Below are 24173 nucleotides of genomic sequence, written 5' to 3'. Positions count from 1 at the left end.
TTCTTACCTTTTCTAACACTCTTCTTCAATAAAAACCACTCGGTCCTTACGTGACCTAGCTTTTAAATTCATAGCAATGAATTTCATTAGTAGTAACTTCCTTTTGTTCTTTATCATTCTTGAAGTTCTTATTATGAATAAATCTTCCCTTTTTCATAAATCTACTAAATCTTTTAACAAGTAATGCAAAATCATCATCATCATCACAATCTTGTAACTTTTTTTTCTTCATTTTCTACTTTGAAGGCTACACCTCTCATTTTCTTTGACTCATCCCCTTCATTTCTTTTCATCATGGAAAATAAGTCACAGAGTTTTTATTTGGTATTTTCCAAATATGTTTATCTCTTCCTCCCTCTAGATAAGCATTTCTAAAACCTTACAGATAAGAAAAGAATTACGCATATATCTTCTAGTGCATTCCAAAAAAATTTAACAAACAATTTAATAAAAATTTTGGAATGCTTTCCAAGCTTATCTTAACCATTACATATCTTGATTTGAAAATCATTCCAACCTTATCTTGATATAATTTTATTTTACTCATTTTAACAAAGGCTACCTTAATATACAACATAATGGCCCCAAACAACTTTGTCTTCCACCCAGCTTCCATGAGATGCTTTGTAAATTATAATATATATATATATATAATGCCTCTTAGATTCTTTTTCCCCCTAGCTTCCATGAGAAGCTTTATAATATATATATAATGTCTCTTAGCTTTTTTCAATTTTTTTTATTCATATATGTATAAACAAAAATTGGAAAAGGAAAAAGTGGCAAGTATTAAATGAAGTAGCATGAGATTATCACATACATGTACATTATATAACCGATTTGTGGGTTTGCAACCTCCCGAATTTAGAATCTTGTCGCATTGTCTACTTCTTGCTTCTTTCGTACAATGTCTTTTCTTTCAATTGATTTTATTAGACTTCCTGCGACTTGAGATTGTGTGAGAGCCATTGTAGTATTTTTAAGCTTTTTGGACTTTTCCCATAGACAACGCCAATTGTTATTGTCGAGATATAACAATAAATTTATTTGACGTGTGTTACGGGTATTTCCCGAACCCCTTCTTATGGGTTGAACTTAACCCAGTAAGCCTGGCCCAATCTCTTGAAGTCCAATAGGCCCAAGGCCGAGTTCGCTAGAATAAGGTCACACTTCGCTGAGGCCAGAGTTCAGACCGCGGGAACCAAGCGAGCTCCCAGCGATGTTCCAACTCATTGACCTAACCAAGCGAGCTCTCAGAGATGCTTTCAACTCGCTGGACGAACTATTCAGCTCGCATAACAAGAAGGCCATGAAATAACCAGAGAACAGTTATGGACTAGGTGTTATTCTGGTTAGGCCGTCCAGGCCCAATCTGGCTCCACCCTCTCAACCTATTTCTTGGCCTATACCAATCCCATCCTAACCCTATATCAGCCTGCAAACAACATCATTGCAGCCTCTTTTGGATATCCGCGCGCCCGCCTCATATCCCATCCTCATTAATGGCGGATCCCATCCACATTAATGAGAGTCCCGCCAGCACCTTGCCGCTACCTGGGTACCTTCACCGGCGTCGGATATTCAATCTCATCACCTGCAGATGGACGACACATGCATTCGAAGGGACATCTCCTCCTTCTATATCAGTAAGCTCTTTCTAGACCCAAGGTATGCTTTCCTTGCTAGCCTACTAATACATAGCTTTTCCTTACTCCCTTACTTACTTGAACGTAGGAGTACTTTACTTGAACGTAGGAGTACTTGCAGGGGCCAACCGGATGAAGGAACGTAGATCGAATCACACAACATTCCTTGGTGTGCCTTCTCTTCTTCCCTCTTGTGTTCATTTCCTCAATGTGGGCCAACGAATTATGGTCAACCAATTCTCAACATCGATAACGAGAAATGTCGTTGTTTTGCTGCATGACTCTGTAAGGAAAGAAATAGTCAACGGGCACGAAAATGTCCACACTCAAACTATAACACCCCGTCCTTCCAAAGGCGTGTCATTATGCTGGTTTTTTTTTTTTTTTTTCCTTTCATCACAAATGATTTCCTCAATATAAAATCCCCATATACATCCAACATTCCATATGATAATTTAAGGAATGATAACTTAAACACTTGCGGAAGCTAGAATCGAAACTTGAAAGATATCATAATTTATTCAAACACGATTATGCATTATTATTCTCAACAGCCAATGTATTACAATATTCGATAGGTGAAATAGTAAATAAAACTACTTCAGACTTAGGAAAATTCATGAATTGAAACTAAACTACGCTTTGGCCATTCCTTTTCCCTTCGTATAGCTCGATTCACCTGGAACGTGAATATTTCAGGGACAAAAGTCCAAATTAGAAAATGAATCTTCTAAATGAGGGTTAAAATAAATTTCATGAATGAATGATGCATAGACATGAATAAACAGACATGAAAGACCATAACTTGATTTCATAAAAACATGAGATAACTTGAACTTGCATCATGAAAAGACATGAAGGATTCTACCAACTTGTGGGGGGTAAGAACCTTCGTGCATAGCTACTAAACTCCAGTCCCGAAACTTGCTTGTAAACATATAACATGAAAGGCCATAACTTAATTTCATAAAAACATGACAAAATGTACATAAATTGCATATAATTTGGCAACCTTTGTGAAAATCATGCTCAACTTATGCAAAACATATCACGTATAAATTTTCCAAAAAAAAAAAAACAACATTCTCAATAAACCAACTTTTAGGTAGGAACACTCACCTTGAACAAAACTCAAAACACCTCAAATCTCGTGCCTAACCTTGATTCTCGTGCTAGGCTTCTAACGGTTCTCAAATCTGAGTCTCAAAGTACCCTGGCCATCGTATATATTTAAGGAATTCAATATTCAATCTTTCTCATTTCTCCATTCCTTTTCCAACTTCTCCAAATGGTGCCTCCTATTTATAGGCCTTGAAACTTGGCCACCAAGTATGTTATATTATATTATAATATTTCTTAATCATTTCAAATCTTTTCTAAATTTTCTAAGATATTCCAATCATTTCAAATCTTCTAAAATTTTCCACAATCAATCTTTTCAAATGGATCTCAATTTGATCAAAAGCTATAATGAAATGCTTGAGTTCAAATCTACCCATAGCCTATTTATAAGTTTTTTTAGCCAATCACGTATCGCCACCTCAAAGGGTCATTATGAAACCTTATCTGCTACCCCATGGGGTCATCATGAAGTCTTATCCGCCACCTTAGGGGGTCATTATGAAGCCTTATCCTTATCTTCAAGTGGCTAATGGTGGCTTGTCACATGACCCTAAAGATAAGATTTGGAATCCAAAGTGATCCAAAGTTAAAATGGAATGTTATTTGAAATCCAAAATGATCTAAAGTTGTATTGGAATGTAAACTCATATCTGCAACCTCGTTATACTTCCAATAGTTAATTGGTTCAGTTCGTTACTCCAATGACCTAGTTACGATGTTTCAAGAATTACACATTGGTGTGAATTTTTTGAGTATTTGCACTTAGACTCCTTACGACTTGGTCCCTGGGCCACCCTAAAATTGCCTTTACGTCCCTGAAGAAAGGGTTTTGATAAATTACACTTTTACCTAAACTTCAATAATTATAATTTTGCCCATGTCTTAGAAATTGAACTTTTATCTCAAGACTTTCATAACCCTTTAAAATATCTTATTTCCTCAAGCATTTGAGTTTAAAAAAAATCTCGGGTATTATACAAATACTCCGATATTTAAGTCAGACACTAAAGATGATGAAAACTGTATTAAAATAAGTCTTAGAGAAGTATACTTTTTGAAATAAGTGTATGCTTATTTATAAAGGAGTATAGAGTAATTTTAAGTAGTCCAAGATTATGATTCTCGTAGATAACGTCTATCTTGATATTTTTGAACCTGTTAGGATTAATATTCTCATAAATGGATCTCAGTTTGTTTGTTGTTCCGAATCCTCCCTTTTTCAGAGAAATTTACACCTTAAAGCCCAAAAAGTCATTTTAGGCTTTTGAATTTTTGTGGTCTTTTAAAGAACTTTTAGTTATGACACAGTAATTACTTAATTAAAAATATAATAAAATACTACATAAAAAAAAAAAAAAAAAAATTGCCCCTCTCCTAGCTCTGCCACTGCATGTCACACTAGAAGGCAAGAAAACACAAGAACTAGGCTCCACCCCAATTGTTATCTAAATGCTCTACAAGATAAGTGCGACACCTTCGATTACTAGGGAAGTGGTACACATTGACTGGGACCCACAAAGGCCATAAGAATATGATCGCTCACTATGATCCCAGGTGACCACGACTGCTAACCATGATCCCCCGCCCTCCCTTCGCTTGTGAACAAGGAGTTCGTTATTGGCCTTCGCGAATGGGGAAGGTTGGTTGACCATGTCGCCCATGCTTGCATAACCGGTGGGATAGATTGCAAAGGCCAGACTGCACTGCAGACAGGGAAAAAGGTACAGAGGCTCATTCTAAAGCTTTGATTTTCTTGCACTCAAATCCCTCCTCCATCTTAATAGCAAATGGATAAATAAATGCAAATATGTTTATGGTAACCTACGATTGGCAACAAAGAAAGAATCGAATTATTAGACTAAAAATTCTTAAATTGTAAAGGGGCTAATTACTAAATAAATATCTACAATACTATGGTTGCATGTCCCATCAATACTTTTGTAGGTTGATTCAAGTCTATAATAGCATTGGTGTCCATCAATTTATACCATTATCTTCAAACTATTAAAGAGGAACTTAGTTTCTAATTCACTCTAATGGCTTAGTTCAAACCAACTAATCAACCACAATTGTTATTTATACATGTGGAATTATATTGATTGCCACTTAATAATCCAAAGTGATGGTAACAATATTATAGATTTGAAACAACTTACAAAAAATAATAATAGAATTGGATAAAAATAAAAAAAAATATATTCACAAATTAAAAAATGGATCAAAGATTGAATATTTATTTAGAAATTAGGCCATGTGTAAAGCAGCCAATTAACTAATTTTCTAAACTTGGACGTGATTGGAATCTAGAAGGTAGAAGTGCAAGGTGATATTCGGGAAAGCTGATTGGTACCCAATAATTGATCCGGCGAGCTCTCATTGAGGCAAGTCCCAGGTTACTGGCAGAGGTCCAAGCTAAGATATAAACAAGAAAGAACAGAAGGCTTTAAGATTTTCTGGGAAAAAAATGGAGAAGAGAAAGAAAAAAAAAGAAAGTGCAGCAAACGTCAGAAGAACTGTTGCATGACGACAAATCACAAGCTGTCACGTGTGAATAACTCACCACTACTTGCAAAAGCTCAAGTTAGCATCCTCACTCGCTCCAGTGCGCTGGCTCTTCATAAATAGGCGCAGCCGATTAAATCGGCGAGGCCTTCGTGGAAATTGGCTGCCCTGCGAACCAACTGAACATTCAGCTGAAATGCACTCCAAATAAATCCCAAATCCAAATGAAATCCAAATTCTCGACCTCCACAGCCACAGCCACCATTTTCATATTTGAAACACCATTCGTCTCCGCCTGCTGCTACCCCTCTCCGCTTCGTCTTAATTAAGAACCTCCGGTCACGGACTTTCTCCTTTGTATGGAATGACGGACTACCGCTTGGCGACAATGAATCTATGGGCCGACGAGAATGCCTCAATGATGATGGAGGCGTTCATGGCCTCCGATCTGCCGTCGTTTTGGCCGCCACCCTCATCCTCCACCACGGCGGCGGCTGCGGAGCCATCCAAGGCGATCCATCACCAATCCCTGCCGCCGCAGCCGGTCGCCGTGTTCAACCAGGAGAGCCTTCAGCAACAGCTCCAGGCCCTGATCGAGGGTGCTCGGGAGAGTTGGACTTACGCCATATTCTGGCAATCGTCCGTCGATCACGCCGGCGGCTCGATCCTCGGCTGGGGCGACGGGTACTACAAAGGCGAGGAGGACAAGGCTAAGCGAAAGATGACGACGTCGCCGTCGGAGCAGGAGCACCGGAAGAAGGTCCTCCGCGAGCTCAATTCTCTGATCTCCGACTCCTCGCCGTCGGCCGACGACACAGTCGACGAGGAAGTCACCGACACCGAGTGGTTCTTTCTTGTTTCCATGACTCAGTCGTTTCCAAATGGCGGTGGCCTCCCCGGCCAGGCCTTCTTCAATTCGACCCCAATTTGGCTAGCCGGAGCCGACAGCCTCGCCGGCTCGCCTTACGAGCGAGCCCGTCAGGGCCAGGTTTTTGGTATCCAGACCATGGTCTGCATCCCCTCCGTCAATGGCGTCGTCGAGTTAGGTTCTTCTGAACTCATTTTCCAGAGCTCTGATCTCATGAATAAGGTCCGAGTTCTCTTCAATTTCAACGGCATCGAATCGGCTTCGTGGTCGATGCAGACCGACCACAGCGAGAACGACCCGTCGGCGCTCTACATAACCGACCCTTCCTCGGCCGAAATCCGGGACTCAGTGAACACTGCAAAGCAAATCACATTTGAAAATCCGCCTGTTATTCACCAAGAGAGCCAAGGGCATTCCCAGAGCACATACACCAGAGAGTTGAATTTCGCTGAATTCGTTAACGAGGGAAGTAGCACCGGCAACGGGAATTCACGCCTGTGCAAGCCCGAGTCCGGTGAGATATTGAATTTTGGGGAAAGCAAGAGGAGTTCGAATCAATCCCATTTTGGAATTGCGGAGGAGAAGAAGAAGAAGAGGGCGTCGACTTCGCAGAGCACAATTGAAGAGGGAATACTTTCGTTTAGTTCCGGCGTGGTATTGCCGTGTTCGACGGCCACCGGGGAAGAGTCGAATCAGGCCGACCTTATGGGGTCGGCGGCTCGGGACGCCGACTGCAGGAGAGTGGTTGACCCTGAGAAAAGGCAGCGAAAGCGGGGCAGAAAGCCGGCGAATGGAAGAGAAGAGCCATTGAATCATGTGGAGGCTGAGAGGCAGAGAAGAGAGAAGCTTAACCAGAGATTCTATGCTCTCAGAGCAGTGGTCCCAAACGTCTCCAAAATGGACAAAGCTTCCCTCCTTGGAGACGCCATTTCCTACATCAACGAGCTGAAATCCAAGGTTCAAGCGGCAGAGTCCGATAAAGAGGAGATGAGCAGCCAGATTGAGCGTCTGAAGAAAGAAATGGCTGCCAAAGAGTCAAGAAATCCATGCCCACCGCCTCGGCTCGATCCGGACCCGAAGCATCCAAGCCACCATCAAGACAGTTTGATAGATGCGGAAATTGATGTGAAGATAATTGGGTGGGAAGTGATGATCCGAATGCAGTGCAGCAAGAAGAACCACCCGGCTGCGAGGTTAATGGCGACGCTCAAGGAGCTGGATCTTGATGTGCAGCATGCTAGCGTTTCAGTAATGAATGATTTGATGATCCAACAGGCGACTGTGAGGATGGGGAGTCGGTTCTACACGCAGGAACAGCTCCGGCTGGTCTTGTTGTCCCATCTTGCCGATACCTGATAAGACTTGAATCTGTGAGATGCCCTGTTTTCAATTGTGAGCTCTCTGTAACATACTTATTTTTCTAGCAAGGGTTGAAAACCTTGAGGATATCTCTCAATATGAAAAAAGCTGAATGAGTTCAGTTTTTTTCCTAGTTTTGTTTTCTATCTATTGTCTACTTACAATGTATATAAACTTTAAGCCACTGAATTCTAGGATTCTTGCTCTTATCAGTTAATTTGTATGATCTGCTTGGACTTTGGCTTTTATTATGTGTTTCATTGATGATTTGGGGAAATCTAGCTAACCCTTTTGATTCTGAATTTTGAAGCTGGAGGGAGATGCACAAACATGGTTGGCTAAGAAAGAGGGTAAACATCAATGGAAGTGCCATCTTCTTTCTTCTTGTACACATGCATGGAACTATCTGCGAAATCTGCATGTCAAAGGCACCATCTTGAAAATAGTCCCGGGTGTTTGATCCATTTCTCTTCTTTTCAAGTCTCAGAACTGGTTTTAGGGTGGAAGATTGTCATCAAACCTAAAAGCAGCCAAAAAGGTTTGGTTTGGTTTCGTATGTCTTTTTGTCACAGTTATTCATTTGCAAATAATAAAACTATGTACAACAACGATCCTCGTTTTAGGGAACTAAAATGCCCATAAACCATCTTCTGTTTTGTAGATCAAACTCTTTTTCTTCAATTAGAAAAATAGGAAAATTTAGTCTGTTTACTTATAGAGAATATTTTCTATTTTTCATCTCCGTTTTCATGTTTTATTTTTATAGAAAATTAAAGAAAAATAAAAAATTCTGTCAAATATTAAACTAGTTTTAGAATTCAAAAGATGAGAGAATATGTTTAAAATCGCGTTATTTTTTATTTGAGAATCACAACCACCGTCTTTTCAGATAAGAGAAGAGAAGAATTTCGAACGACAACGATGAAATTCTAACTATCAACTTCAAAGGAGAGGACAGATCAGACACAAAGCAATGAGGTTTTACTGATCAACTTCAAAGGAGAGGACATGTTACAGATAAGGTTCCAATGTTTTGATAGTCACGGTGATCATGAATGTGCAAAGAAGATGATGGTTGTGAATTTGGGAAAAAAAAAAAAAGAAAAGGAAACAGAAAGAAAATATTGTTGTCGACAGAATTTGAAGTGGGGGCCAAATTAGAAAAGCGTGTTTTTTCTAATAAATAAATTAAAAACAATGAAAAGTTTATAAAGAAAAAGAGTAGAGAACATGTTTAAGATATTTTCTAAAATTTAGTATAATTTAAAAAAATAATAAATTTATTTTCTATTATCCAATTTAGGAAAAAAAAAAAAACTTTTTGAGCATAATGTATAATTTTATTTTTTATTTCTGTAGATATATTTTTTAAAAAATTATATTAATTTTTCACAAATAAATAGGTACTAAACATTCACTAATTGCCGCTTTAAAGCGACTGGTGAGCAAAATTCGTTCCTAGATATTGTCGGATGTGTTGTTTTCGGTAGTTGGTGGTGGAAATACCATAAAAGAATTGAGACCAGCTTCTCCCAATATGGTAGGTATTATTCTTGTACATTTATGCTTTAAATCTGGGCAAAACGATGTCGCAGAAAAGAAAGGTTGAGTGGAAATGGACATCATAACGGACAATGATGGATGATAGGGTGGTGAGTGGCAACCCACGTTTTACGTGTGCATTTAGTTTAGCCAAATACTACCCCTTCATCTCATCTTCCCTCCAACTCCTCCTCCAAAAGCTTTCCCAAATGTTTATATTTTTAAACAAGCATCCAGTAAAGTGCGAATTTGTTTGTTAGATGAATTCAAAATTTTCAATCATCTTTATTAATGATAATATTATTTATTATTAAGTCCTCATATCTCATGCCCAATGTCTATAAATGACAATATTAATAGTATTACTATTCTTACTTCTTCGAGGCAAATACATACGATGTCTCTTATGATGTGCGATGGATGAATGCACGAAATAAAGATTACCCATTTACCACCTTTGATTTTCTCTATATTGTTTGGTAAGACGGAAAAATATAAGCAATTAAGGATATAATATGTTGGCTTCTAACCCAATGCAGATTGATGACACACATCAAGTTACATCATCAACTCTCCAACTATTAAAGACCCCAACCCTTAGACCTGTAGACTCTAAACTGTTGACAGACAACGCAATCAAATAATCGTTGAACACTACACTTAAACTTGAAACCTTAGATTCGGTTAAGATGTGACCTTAGGGATCTGCAAGTATATGGGCTCATATTCAAGCATCCACAAAGTGAGGGAAAACCAAGGCACTCTTACAGAGGGCACCAGAGAGTTAACAATACATGATATCTTACAAGGTGATTACTATTTTGGACATTTCCTCCGAAATTAGTTGTGTAGTTCCCATTTGTAAAACATCCATAAACATTTATCATAACAAGGGAAAGAACTCTTAAACACTTTCACTTTCAACTTTTCTTATTTCTTGCCTCGGCTTTCCAATGTCTTCGGCCAGGCGTAACACTTCTCTCACTGCCATTTTGGACGATGAAGTTGACCGATGGAATTTCACTTTGTACCAGTGGCTTTGCTTCCGCTTCACCTAGACATTCATTGGTCGAGGTCGAAACACGAGACATGGCTGCATGGGCACTTCTGGCATCTTTCTTCCAATTTCTTTTGCAATGAACAGTGCTAACATGATTCCCAACAACCCCGCTTCCTTGCATCTCTACCTGCAGTGGACTTGCGTTGGTTAAAGTACTTCCCTTCTTCATGTCGGCTTCAAGACGCTTCCGGGCCCTGTATCTACGTTGGCGTTCTCGGTTCTTTAAACGGCGGGTCATAAGATCACTATTGCTTTTCATTTGCTCTCTCTGATCAGAAGGCTCCATTGTAAAACTATTTTTCCTTCCAAGAGACTTTCACATTACACCCATTATCCTATCCAAATAAGGGCTGCAGCACCTGCATGAAAAATTTTCAAGAGAAAATGGGCTATAATTGACAATTTCAACAGAATTATGTTTCTACGGTAGGAAAAACATAATGCTTCTTACAAAACTGTTAGAATCAACTACATCATATACAATGGCTAAACCACAAATTTGGGTGAAAGCAATGCCACTTCATAAGTTAGCCCAAAAAACTACATCTGTTTCTTATAAGCCCACCCTGAAACACAATCATGATTATCCAAATGCTAAATTGCTAATCTATAAGGGATGATAAGCAACACAGTCAGAAGATGAGTTTCCAATCAAGATTAGGCGCAAATTGTGCAACTCACATTACACACAACCCTAATATATAGAATAAGATAATGAACTTTCATAGCATGGAAAAAAAATAAAAACAAAGGAAATTTTCTATTAATACAGTAACTATTTTCCCTTCTTAAACCAGGGTCATATTGTAGATTCATAGATGATTTCAGGATACTTTCTGGTGATGAATTCTTTTGTGTTGTTGGATCCAATCCAAGGGGGTGAAGTTGCAGAAGATGCTAGCCTTTAATAAAACAACCTATGTCAAATGGACTCAGCATTTTTATGCATTGTACTAGTGTCAACACGACATGACACCGGTACTAGTACAGAATACCGGTTGGAGAGCATATCTCCCATCCGACATGGCTCAGTCCATCTTATCTCAAAGAAAAAATGCTATCTAGCTTTTGCCGAACCATAGTTACCTGGTTGACTCAAATCACAACTGTCCTGCTCCCAACAAGATCTTCACTCTAGACAAACGCATCTGTCAATGCTTCTTAGAGACTACTTTGGGCTTGCGAGGCCTTCTCAGCGAGCTTCTGACCGCCGCTGCCTTTACTCTGTTTCTCAAAAACCTAACTGAAGTAATCTCTAATGTCATGAACTCACGGGAATAAGGGAGAAATAAGTGGGAGGGTAGGCCGCCTTATTTGCTGACAGAATGGGTTTTTATTTTGGGCTCTCAAAGGCAGATAGGCCAAATAGAATATATATCCTTTCTATTGATTAGATGAGAAAACATGTAACTTTTATAAATTTTTAGAAAAATATAAATTCAATACAATTTAAATTTCAAATATAAAATGAATTCATTTTTAAATTTACACACACACACACACACATATACACATATAGTTATCAATTATATATATATATACCAATTATGGATTCTAATTAGTCCACAATCTTAATTTTTAGTTATAGAACTAAAAATCAAAGATTTGTAAGGGTAGGGGTACAGTAGTAAGATTTATTGTTCTCCATGCCATATGCCTGTACCTGTGTCCTATATTCAGATATATATCCCCATATCCTAAAAGTCATGAAATTGACAATTCTGACAGATACCCCATTAGATACCCATAAGCATGTCCATGTATCATAGGTAACAATAGGCAACAAAGAAGACCCTTGTAATATGATTGATGATGCTGGATGAAATCTAAAGAGGTCAAAATTGCAGATGGTCTAACTGAGGGTAACAACAAAGAAGTGGACTTAGAGAACATCAATGACAGAGTGGAGTAGTATATTCTTATATCAGTCAGTGGAGAATTTTAATAGAATTGAAGCTTCTTATAATGCAAGAGACTAGAAACCGAAGAACTCAAGGTCAAACTATGACAAAAACCTACGAACAATAACCCTTAAAAGGACATAGCACGAATGAGCTTACCTAGTTTAGACAGTAAGCAAGAAACGTCCTTAGCAACTACTTTCATCACCCCCTAGAATATGGTCATCCAATGCATGAGGAGTCAACGGTGAGGCCACTTAAATTTTCTTGATAGCAAGTATTCTGAAGGTTACATTTGTTACAATGAAATGTGCTAAATGGAAATGCAATATGCCTTCCTCAAACTTAAAAAGGTATAACTATATGCATCAACATGATTTGTTGCTAGTATGATTATTAGGATTAATAGAGTACTTATGATGACATCTATAGGTATCAGCTGCAACACAAATCATATAATGCATTGATTCTTATAATTGATTGGTAGATTACTTATATATTGTTGAGAGTAAATATAATAGAAAAAAATAAGTCAACCCTCTATATATCTACCATCTTAAGCTTTTAGATGATAAGGTGGTTAACAATTTAGCATGGTATCAAAGCAGACAAAGGTCTTGGGTTCAAATCTCACCACTTACCCAGCATTTAAATAGTTGCATGTGTTTGAATCAGTTATTTAGTGAAATCTGGCCACATGTGAAAGGGTATGTTGAGAGTAAAAATGATATAAAAAATAAATTAACCCTCTATATATCTACTAGCTTAAGCTTTTAGATGAGATAGTGGTTAAGAATTTAACATACATATTATACCATTTCAATGTGTAAATATACACATCTATCCATGTATAAACAAGCAAATTATCAAAAGCTTATAGAAGGTCCATGACATACAGCTATACAGATGGGCAGAATAAAAACTCTTCCACCATAAGCAACTTGCAGTCGATGATTTATATGCTGGCCAGTATCCTTCGGAGCATGGCCCTTTTCAGCAAGTATTCTAAGGTGATCAAAGGCACTAGGATAAAAAATAATTCCTCACTTTTTGGTTTTTTTTCCCTCCATTGGATTCAATTGGAATAGTTATTTATGAGAAACAAAAATATTGCAGTAGGTAATTTTAGCCCTCCCTCCCCTCCTTTTGCTTTAGCTGAAAGGATGAAGATTGTATCTAACATCCCAACAGCACCGAAATATATTATGTGCCTCCAAGAGATTAGATAGGTCTGAGAGAAGGCTAAAGTGTTGATGAACTCTAGATTGCAACTTTGGTATTTAGGGAAGGATAACGCAAGGAATGTAGTGAAGATATGACAAGGATAGGAGATAGGATTATTGTAGCTAAACTTGTTCTAGGACTTTAAAGGATGAGAGAGTGGATATGACAAGGATAGGAGATAGGATTATTGTAGCTAAACGTGTTCTAGGACAAGAGACTATGAATACTATTATTTCATATGCACCACAATTTGGATTATGAGAAGAGATAAAGACAAATTTGGGAAGATTTAGAGGTGTAGGGGTTGGTAAACACTGCATGTGAATTCCTATTTACAGCCAGGATTGGAAGAAGGGTTGTGTTAGGAAGCCACAATCAGCATAAAATTCATTGGATCAAACAATATGAATTCTAGACAAATGACAAATTGTTTGGGTGTAACCTTCATACAGGCACTGCTCTGCTCATGTAGAGTGAAAAATGAGATAGAGCTACTGCATTGACACCTGGATGTATTGTTAAATATGTAAGGGTCCTAGCATTTTCATGAATCCATGAGATAAAGAAATTAGTCCAAGATCATAGATTCAGAATGGATCAAGAAATATTGGGACTTTGATAGGAGAATCTATGGAAGTGGTGGTTGTGATGGTTAGGAGAAAAATTAGTATTATTTTCCTTCCAATAGACGAGATGGGTTGGAGAGGAGGCTAAAATGTTAATAGAATCTAGATATAATCTGTGGTATTTGAAGAATGATCAGGAAAAGAATGAAGCGGGAGTTATTATGGATAAGACTTTTCAAGGAAGGGATATTAGATGTGAAGAGAATAGGAGTTGAGATTATTGTAGCTAAAGTAGTTCTAGGAGATGAAATTATGAATATTATTAGTACATATGCAATGCAAGTTGGGTTAGGAGAGAAGATAAAGGAAAAAATTTGGAAAGATTTAGTGTGCTTGGTATAAGAAATGCCTAAAGAAAAGTAGATCATTGTAGGGTGTGATTTAAAATTACTATGAGGGCAATCAAAGAGAGATGAAAGGAGTATTTCTCAAAGTTATTCACTAAACATGGAGATAAACAAGTGTTATATTGAAACATCTTAATAAATAATAACTTTTGAGAAGGATAAGAATTACATGTTTTATATACATATATGTTCAAAAAAAATAAAGCAAGCATTGAAAAAGATAAAAACTAGTAAGCAGTTGGGTCAGATTATATCCTGATAGAAACATGGAAATACTTGGGAGAAAATTAGGGATGGCAATGGGGCCACAGCACTGATCCTCAGTGAGGCACAAATATTCCTCCCAAATTCTACCCCATCAGGGAACATGACCACAAGGTTAAACCCAAAGCCATCTCATATGAAAATATGAACGAAATGCAAAAATGAGCACGAGAACTCAATTTAAAAGGAAGGCACAGCAGATCATGAAGGATCTTCTAAACAGTATGCTATTTGAGCCACTGCAGATAAATACATATGCGAATAAATGGGAAAACTTGAGGAAAGCCCTAATGAGGAAATCCCAGATACATATACCCATAAATATGAAAAGAAGAAACCCTAATGAGGAAAACTCAGAAATCATAAGGTTATATTTGTGGATATGCTTGAAGATGAAGAAGAAATGCATCGATAAAAAGAAGAGAGGACCATAAGAAATGTCGAGCGGCTCAGCCAGATACAGGAAGTAGCAGATTGACAGAAAAATAAAGGGTAAAACTTTTGATTTACCTTAAATAGTTGACAGCTATGGTGGCCCAGCAAACTGATGAGGATGACGGTCACAGCCAATGATGATGGTTACGAATGAACGATGAACAGTTGAAGACTTGAAAAGAAACCCCCTGATTTTTCTGATTGGGTAGCTTACATGGGTTAGTTGTGGACTTAATTGGCTAAGATTAATAGTTAAAAACAAACAACTTTATTTAAATATATATTTAATTAAGTATAATGCATATATATTTTATATACATCGTGATGCAATTGGATCAGAGTGAGGCAGGACAGCTAAATACCATTCCTACCCCATCCTAGATTATAATTTAATTGAGAAATCCCAAATCCTCTCTTGGACTCGGTCAATGCTTGTTGATCCCTCCCCAATTAGGGCGCATCTCGACGAGGGCAGGTCATTTTGCCATCTCTAGAGAAAATGATATTTTTTGGTTAACAAAAAATATTTAAAGTGAATCTAAAATTAAAAAAGATGTTGGATGAGTGGATAAAGAGCACTTTTGTGCTAATTAATAAGAATAAAGATGATCCTATCCAAAAAAAAAAATGAAAAAGATGATTTTTAAAGCTGTGAAAATTATAAAGGAATCAAATTAATGAGCTACATTATAAAACTTTGGGAGAGAGTAACTGAGCAAGGCCTTGTACTTATAAGAACAACTAGGGATATTAATCGAGATATAAACTCCGAAATTTGAAATAAGAAAGATGCAGATAAGACACGTGAAATTTAACTTAACTCATTCTTGATATGGGAAAAAATCAGTAAAAAAACAAGCCCTTAAATGCATAAAGTCGATCATTTCGATTATCTTAGCTAAAGCATGAAAAAGAAACAAGTAATCCATAAATTTAAGGAGGCGTAGGGGAGTCAAATTCGAACAAGAGGTAGATAAAAACATTTTAATTGATATGATAAGTAAAGATATCACAACTTCTCACTAAAAACATAATAAGGCCCCAAGTAAAGCAACACAACTAAACCAACATTCATGCCCAGAAGCAAGAACAATGTACAGGGGACAAGATAAAAATCTCTAATTTGGGGGTGGGGATGAGTGGAAGGGTAATGGCTATTGTTCCTCGTTGAGTCCACAAGCAATTTATCAGTACATAGAGAAAGCATATGCTTGATATGTTCTTGTTCCTTGTCTTCTTTGTTACTTTTTCTTTTTGATGGAATAAAATTCGTGGGAATTTGATGAGAACGTTCTGACTATTTTCTACATGCAAAAATTATTCACCTTTATCATCCCATACAATTAATCCAGCAAGAACTATCAAAGATAAAGACATCTGAAGGAGTTTAAAGCCGTTAAATATATATTAAGGTTTTTACACCTCAAAAAATTTTCAGAACCTCAAACCAACCCGCTGGTTTTAGTGAGTAATCAACGAGAAAAAAGAAAAGAAAAGAAAATTAATCGCCACATTTTACATAGACGCCCCAAATCACACAATACTTGAAACATTGAACGCCATGTTAAATCACATTTAGATGGATAATGGCAACCAAATCCATTTTAAGTACCAAGAATCAACAGTCGGCGTTTAGATTTATAGTCGTAACCTACTTATTCCAGCAATTATTACAATTCCATATAGACAATGCCTAACAAACGAAATTGATCGAAGACAAGCAGATACACGAAAAGGGAAAAGAATCGCATCAAATTGAACCAGAAACATACGTGAAGTAGATGATGTTTGTAAAACAATAAAATCTACTACGTTAAGAATGATTTACAAGAAAAGAGTACCTTTCTTCGCATTAAAAACGTGCGACCGTTAGAGGGAAGATGCGTTTGCGTAATTGATCTTCGCACGAGATGAAAGAGAGAAGGGAAACCCTAAAAGAGGGGAACAAGGAGATGAGATTCAGGGGGAAAGTAGAAGGAGAGGCATGCGGCAGAAAAATTTGGGGGCAATGGAAGCGAGAGCGCGTCGTTCGTGTTTCCAAATTCCAACGAACCGCTGGAGCCCGAGCTGTCGGTCCTTGAACCACCTTTAAAATTAGAAAGTTTGCAACGTAGTCTCACCATTGGGGTGGTGGCGCAGTTGGCTAGCGCGTAGGTCTCATAGCTCTGAGTTATCCTGAGGTCGAGAGTTCGAGCCTCTCTCACCCCATCTCTGGTTTTCCCACCTGTATACTTTATTTTGTTTTAAATTTTTAAAATATTATTTACTTATCTTATTAAGATGAGTAAAATAAAAGGTATCAAAATAAATTTAAAATATTTTTTATATCAAGATAAAATTAGAAAGTATTTCAAGATTTCTATCAAAATTATTTTTTAAATTTTTCAAAATTCACTGATAATTATATTTTTTTCTCTATGTGTTTATTAATACATATGATAAGTATCAAGAAAAGAGTTTTTTTTATCAAAATATCTCTATGATTAAAATAATATTATTTTTATTAATATGAATTATCAAAAAATTAAAAAAAATGTTTTATTTTCTAAATTTATGTTCAAAAATTAATTTAAAAAGAGTTAAAAAGTAAAAATAATTATTATTAGAATTACAATAATTCCACCTAAATAATTAAAAATGGCCAAATTATATTTTCATAATAGATAATAAAATATAAAATTAAATAAAATAATTTAAAAATTGGTGAAAGGAATTGTATTAGTTAATAAAATATATAGAGAGAGAAATTTAAATTTTAAAAATTTACAAAACATATGACAATTTAAAAAAGTATTAAATAATATTAATTATAAGACTTAAATGAATAAGTTATTTTAATAAATTTAAATTTTAAAAATGTATTAAATGACATTAATTATCTTACAAGGGGCATATAGGTAATTGAGATTTATTTGAAAAATGTAAGATAAATTTATCTAATTGGAGAGATCAAATAAATTTATTTTGAAAAAAAAAAGATAAAAGATTACATGAGAGTTTTTTCAGAAATGGTCAAATAAGTTTAACAAACACGTTAGAGACCAAACATCCGAAATATTTATCATATTTGACATTTTTTTCTCTCTTATCTTAGTTAACAAACACCCCGTAATAGATAAATTACACCAAACACCTTGAATTTAGACAAAACAACACATTTTTGTCATATTTCAGAAATAATATGAATCTCCCTTGAGATTATTGATCATGTTCTATTAATGTTTAAAAATATCCAAAGCATCAAAATCCTCATTCTATTTTTTTCTCTCTTTTATGCATAAATAACAAAAAAATAAAATAAAAGATTGCTAGTGGTGGTTGACTTAGGTTGCACATAAACGAATACACAAAATATTTTCAATATAAAATAAAAATAGAAAAATGATATATTTTCTTAAAAGTACGAAACGGAAACGTGATGCCCTATCGAAGATCTTGTTCATCATAGGAGTTTTTTTGTAAATATAATTTTTAATATAAAAATTATTAAAAAAATAATTCAAACATAAACAATAGATATAAGTTCCATAATAATTAATAGTTAATATCTTTTTTTTATAAAAAAAAAATGAGAAACACGATTTAATGATATTATTGTTGTAATTAATTTGAAAGTAAACTAAGAGCGAACACATATTGGTGTCGATGTTGTGACAATAAACAAAATGAATTTAATAATTAAAAATAAAATAAGTAAATGATATTATTTAACATATATACATACATATCATCTTATTACTTTTTTTTTCAACAATCTATACATACATATACATACATATCAAATATTATATCATTTATCATTTAAGTTGGTATCATTTTTCAAGAAACCCTATTTCTCTCTCTTATTTTTCTCCCATTCCCTTTGCCGCTTATTCCTCTTCTTCTTTAGTTAAGATTTTTTTAAAAAAAATATTTTTTTCTTTTATTTTAAATATTAAAAATATAATAATAATTTAAGATATTGAATATTACTATCAGTATGATAATATATGAATAATTTTTTGTTTAGCTTCTGATTTATAAGTTAAATATTTAAAAACTAGTTCTCGACTCGTGCGATGCACGAGATACAATATCTAACAAAAATATGTATAAAATAATAGTTCAAAATATGAAATGTATATTAGCAAATTTAATATACTATATGAATTAGTGAAGAAACAACAATTTTATTTCATTGTGATTAAAGTAAATTTTGAAAAACTTTTTTGTATACAACATTTGTGGTCGAAGTTGTTTGTTTACCATCTTTATCACATACTAGCATCTTCAACCCACTGCATCTTGTGACTCTTGATATTGCAACGTACAATTACATATTTATCTACTTGAAGAATTAAAGTTTAAACCATTATTAACCATATTTATTTGTTGTTTAATGTGTCTAAGATATATTTTTTTATTCCTAAATATTTGTATGTTGTATTCAATAAATTGAATAATTTATTTTTTTGATACATTAGAATTGTTGTATTCAATAAATTGAATAATTCATTTTTTTATGCATTGGAACCAGCTTATTCAATAAATTGAATCAATCATTATTGAATAATTCATTTTTTGTTGCATTATAACCTGTTGTATCCAATAAATTAAATGTAAGCACATTCAGTAATATTTATCTACTTTAAGAATTAACGTTGAAATCATCATTAACCATATTTATCTATTGTTTAATGTGTTTAATATATATATTTTTATTTTTTAATTCCTAAATATTTATCTATTGTATTCAATAAATTAAATAATTTATTTTTTGATGCATTGGAACTATTGTATTCAATAAATTGAATAATTCATTTTTTGGTGTTTTGGAACCTATTATATTCAATAAATTGAATAAATCATTATTGAATAATTCATTTTTTTGTGCATTGCAACCTGTTATATTCAATAAATTGAATAAATCATTATTGAATAATTCATTTTTTGGTGTATTGAAACCTGTTGTATTCAATATTCAATAAATTGAATAAATCATTATTGAATAATTCATTTTTTTGGGTACATGCGGTAATATTTATCTGCTTGAAGAATTAACGTTGAAAACCATTATTAACCATACTTATCAAGCTGAATAAATTTCAAAAGCTTTTCATCACTGTTTAATGTATCTAAGATATATTTTTTTATTTTTTAATTTCTAAATATTTATCTGTTGTATTCAATAAATTGAATAATTTATTTTTTGATACATTGGAACTGTTGTATTAATTAAATCGAATAATTTATTTTTTGGTGCATTAGAACCTGTTGTATTCAATAAATTGAATAATTCACTTTTTGGTGTTGTACTCAATAAATTGAATGTAGGTACAGTAATAGCTAGAGAAAAATAAATAAATTAACACAATTTACGCGAGAAACTGTGTAAGTCAACTATTAACAATGACTATCTTACTTTTATATATATAAAGATATTATATATTATTATATTATATAAAGATAAGATTTTATTTAATAGAAAATTTTGTATGACTTAATTAATACTTTTAAGTGTCTATTCACATTCTTCATAAATAGTATTTATTTTTGATTGATTGACGAATTAATTAAATATTTAATATTCACATAATAATGTATTGAAAAACTCATGTATTGAAAATTTATTATTAATTTTACAGTAATTAATACTTATTATTTCAAAGTAATTGAAAATTATAAATTTTTAATGTAATAAGTACTAAATGTAAATTATTAATACAAGTTTTGGGAATTTTTTTTTTTCAAACTATCGTACTTTTATATATATAAAGATATTATATATTATTGTATTATATAAAAATAAGATTTTATTTAATGAATAATTTTCTGTGATTTAATTAATAGTTTAAGTGTCTATTCATATTCCTCATAAATAATATTTATTTTTTATTGATTAACGGATTAATTAAATATTTAATATTCACATAATAATGTATTGAAAAACTCATGTATTGAAAATTTATTATTAATTTTACAGTAATTAATACTTATTATTTCAAAGTAATTGAAAATTTTAAATTTTTAATGTAATAAGTACTAAATGTAAATTATTAATACAAGTCTTGAGAATTTTTTTTTTTGAGACTATCATATTTTTATATATATAAAGATATTATATATTATTATATTATATAAAAATAAGATTTTATTTAATGAATAATTTTTTGTGATTTAATTAATAGTTTAAGTGTCAATTCATATTCCTCATAAATAATATTTATTTTTTATTGATTAACGAATTAATTAAATATTTAATATTCACATAATAATGTATTGAAAAACTCATGATTAGTATTAAAAAACTCATGTATTTAAAATTCATTATTAATTTTATAGTAATTAGTACTTATTATTTCAAAACAATTTGAAAATTTAAATTATTAATGCAAATTACTAAATGCAAATTATTAATGCAAGTTTTGGGGGAATTTTTTTTTTTTCAGACTATCATACTTTTATATATATAAAGATATTATATATTATTATATTATACAAAGATAATATTTTATTTAATGGACAATTTTTTGTGACTTAATTAATACTTTAAGTGTCTATTCATATTCCTCATAAATAATATTTCTTTTTTATTGATTAATGGATTAATTAAATATTTAATATTCACATAATAATGTATTAAAAAATCCATAATTAGCATTGAAAAACTCATATATTTAAAATCTATTATTACTTTTATAGTAATTAATACTTATTATTTCAAAACAATTGAAAATTTTAAATTATTAATGCAAATTACTAAATATAAATTATTAATACAATAACTACTAAATGAAAATTATTAATACAAGTTTTAGAGGGAAAATCTATTTTTTCAAGACTATTCTACTTTTATATATATAAAGATTTGGATTAATATTGTTATAAAAAAAATTAATTGATAATTAACGTCACTTAATTCACTTTTAAACCTATCAAGTCCAGTGATAAATTTTATTTTTAAAATTTTTATGTCATAATTTTGATCAATATATATTTATTTTATTTTACCATTGAAAAAATGAAAAAGATTTGACCATTGAACAATGAACCTCTCTCTTTTTTTATTCGATACGTCAATTCGATTTTCAAAACAACAGTATTGTAAAACTTTTAAATTTTTTCCTAAGCTAAAAATATTAAAAATTAAAAATAAAAATAAAGAATCAAAAGCTAGAATGGAGCAGTTTGGTTGGCTTGGCTCACCACGAGTTCCTAGTACTCTCTCCTAATGCAAGTTATAAAAGATTCGTCCTTTTTAAATGGATTTACACGTATTTGAGAATGAACATTTCTCGTAATCATTCATTACAATTGGGTGAGTTGACGTATATAGTTTTTTGTATATTAATCACTTCTATTTATAATTATATCTAAAAGAGTTAAATAATTAAGAAGATATAAAATTGAGTGCAATATTTTAAAATTTTTAGAGAAAAATCAAATTAAAATTTTTAATCATTGAAATTCATTCAATTTGTAATAATAATGCAAAAAAAAATTGTAACAATCATCAAATTGATGTGTCATAGAGTGATCATTACAAATTGCAAACTAATATTAATATTATTTTGAACTATTTTAGACAATTACAGATATCTAACTTCCAAATATTTTAATGATCAATTTATCATAATAAGTGTTTTTTTACAACGCCTTTAAATCCAAATAATGGATTCTTTGCTTTAAATGAGCAACTGGTGATTATTGTCGCTCAACTTTGACCATACATTTTTTTTTTCAAGTAATCTCATGACACTTGATAATTAACTTGAAGTAGGGAATTTATAGATTCCAAAGAAATTATTATTATTATTGTTGCAACATTCTTTCCAAAGAGAAAAAAAAGCTAATAACGTCGAAATCGATCACCAATTGAATTCGTAAAATTTTTTTGTAGGATTTGAATTATGTACCAAATTGACCTGATTTTGAGATTCCTACACATGTAAAACAAGAATGATTGTCTCTAGGTTAGACTAGAAAGATCCACTCAAATGTTTAAGTCAACACAAAAATTTAAAGATAACTTGTGGACTAGTGAAAGTAATGTAGAATTTCTTATCTTTGATTCACCCTCCTGAAGGTGTTTTTTTTTTTATGCCTTTTGGGTTAAGCTGTATGATGAGGATCCCAATGAGAATTAGTCGACATTACCTATATCGTAAAGGATTAGTTCAAATATCCTTGTTTCATGATGAGTCCAAGAATGATTTGTATAATGATTATTATATAAGGGTGACTTATCTTATTTTGAACCTATGGATGTTATGAAAAGTGGCCCCAAGAAGACTTGGGATTCCTATAATGTGTTTCTTCATGTTAGGCTTGGGTTTATCTACTCCTAAAATATAGAGAATACCTCATGTTGAGGGCTTACCTTATGGGATTTGCCTCTATACAATGGCATATTGAATCAATGTTTTGAGACCTTCTGTAATTGGTCCAATAGGAAGAGAATTGGTCCTTGTTGTTCTGATGAACTTGATTTGCCTTAACGACTAGGAGTTTATTGTGGGAATTGCCCTTGTCCCTTGCGTTGAGGTTGAAGAAGAGGTTCAAGGTGAGATAAAAAGGAACCACTTCCCTTTCATGAAAAAAATGGTAGAGGAAGATAAGTCCCTAACCTCAAGGAAGTTACTAGGGCTCCTAGTTATAGCTCTAAAAGAGGCCTCAAAGAAAGACTATCCTGTGAACTATCTTTAACTAAGAGATATTTTCCTTTTTTTTATTGTTTCTTTTTCTTTTGAAAGTTGTACCCTTTCTTGAGATTGATTTTGTGTTTGTTGGTAGAACATGAATGCGTACAAGGACAAGATGGCGCTTTGGGAAGTATAATTGGAGATCAAGGTTGGCTTGGCAAATTTTGAGAGAATTGAGCTTTAGTAACGTCTTCAAAGTCTAGAAACTCAAGCAACATCATCTTTCCAACTTTGGGAACACGGGACGAAACTCTCCAAGGACCTTGCCGCTTCATTGAAGATTATTAGGGACTTGATGTATAAGTTAGTCATTTTAGAGATGTGTTTGGCATAAGCTCAAGAGGAGACTTAAATTGTGATGAGAAGGTGAAGACCCAAAGTGAATTGGCCTTAGTCTAAGATGGCATGCTTAAGGCCAACTAGGTAAACATTGTCCTTGGTCGAGTTTTTAATCGTCTCCAAATAAAATTCAATTAGTTTAAGTTTGAGCTTGAAAATTAGGATACTTAGTGCCCCATGAAGGTGGATGAGGTGAAAGCAACAAAGAATGCTTGTCACTAAGCCATAGAGTCTTCTGAATCCTAGTTCAATACTTG

At 33.3% G+C, this 24173-nt stretch overlaps 2 protein-coding genes and 1 non-coding gene across 5 annotated transcripts; 2 read left to right on the top strand and 1 right to left on the bottom strand.

Moving 5' to 3' along the window:
• Positions 1–5438: 5438 nt before the first annotated feature.
• LOC127813265 (transcription factor MYC2-like) lies at positions 5439–8753 on the top strand. Of its 2 annotated transcripts, XR_008026097.1 has the most exons (3): positions 5439–7530; positions 7808–8035; positions 8387–8753. XR_008026097.1 is itself a non-coding variant. In XM_052354154.1 (2 exons), exon 1 carries the CDS (start codon positions 5635–5637, stop codon positions 7492–7494), a length of 1860 nt encoding a protein of 619 aa, XP_052210114.1. In that variant the 5' UTR covers positions 5439–5634; the 3' UTR covers positions 7495–7530; positions 7808–8175. The 2 variants fall into 2 exon arrangements, 1 of the variants encoding a protein (XP_052210114.1); XM_052354154.1 differs by lacking the exon at positions 8387–8753 and having other exon boundaries at positions 7808–8175.
• A 988-nt stretch (positions 8754–9741) lies between these two features.
• Positions 9742–16933, bottom strand: LOC127813266 (uncharacterized). Of its 2 annotated transcripts, XM_052354156.1 has the most exons (3): positions 16738–16933; positions 14972–15093; positions 9742–10458 (listed from the first exon to the last, which is right to left on the bottom strand). In XM_052354156.1, the coding sequence occupies exon 3, from the start codon at positions 10383–10385 to the stop codon at positions 9960–9962; it is 426 nt and encodes a 141-aa protein (XP_052210116.1). In that variant the 5' UTR covers positions 10386–10458; positions 14972–15093; positions 16738–16933; the 3' UTR covers positions 9742–9959. The 2 variants fall into 2 exon arrangements, with proteins under 2 accessions (XP_052210116.1, XP_052210115.1); XM_052354155.1 differs by lacking the exon at positions 14972–15093 and having other exon boundaries at positions 16738–16930.
• Positions 16934–17020: 87 nt separating this feature from the next.
• Positions 17021–17104, top strand: TRNAM-CAU (transfer RNA methionine (anticodon CAU)). Its single transcript is given in 2 exon segments — positions 17021–17058; positions 17069–17104. It is a non-coding gene; the product is annotated as a tRNA-Met (tRNA).
• Positions 17105–24173: the final 7069 nt, after the last annotated feature.

The sequence above is a fragment of the Diospyros lotus genome, chromosome 11 (assembly GCF_014633365.1).
Source record: "Diospyros lotus cultivar Yz01 chromosome 11, ASM1463336v1, whole genome shotgun sequence".
NCBI classification, from domain to species: domain Eukaryota; kingdom Viridiplantae; phylum Streptophyta; class Magnoliopsida; order Ericales; family Ebenaceae; genus Diospyros; species Diospyros lotus.
Note: the sequence above shows the minus strand (reverse complement) of the source record. Positions and strands in the feature narration are given on the sequence as shown.

What these genes read in the sequence shown, in the direction of transcription:
- LOC127813265 (XM_052354154.1), top strand. Translation starts at nt 5,635, where the DNA reads ATGACGGACTACCGCTTGGCGACAATGAATCTATGGGCCGACGAGAAT.
- LOC127813266 (XM_052354156.1), bottom strand. Translation starts at nt 10,385, where the DNA reads ATGGAGCCTTCTGATCAGAGAGAGCAAATGAAAAGCAATAGTGATCTT.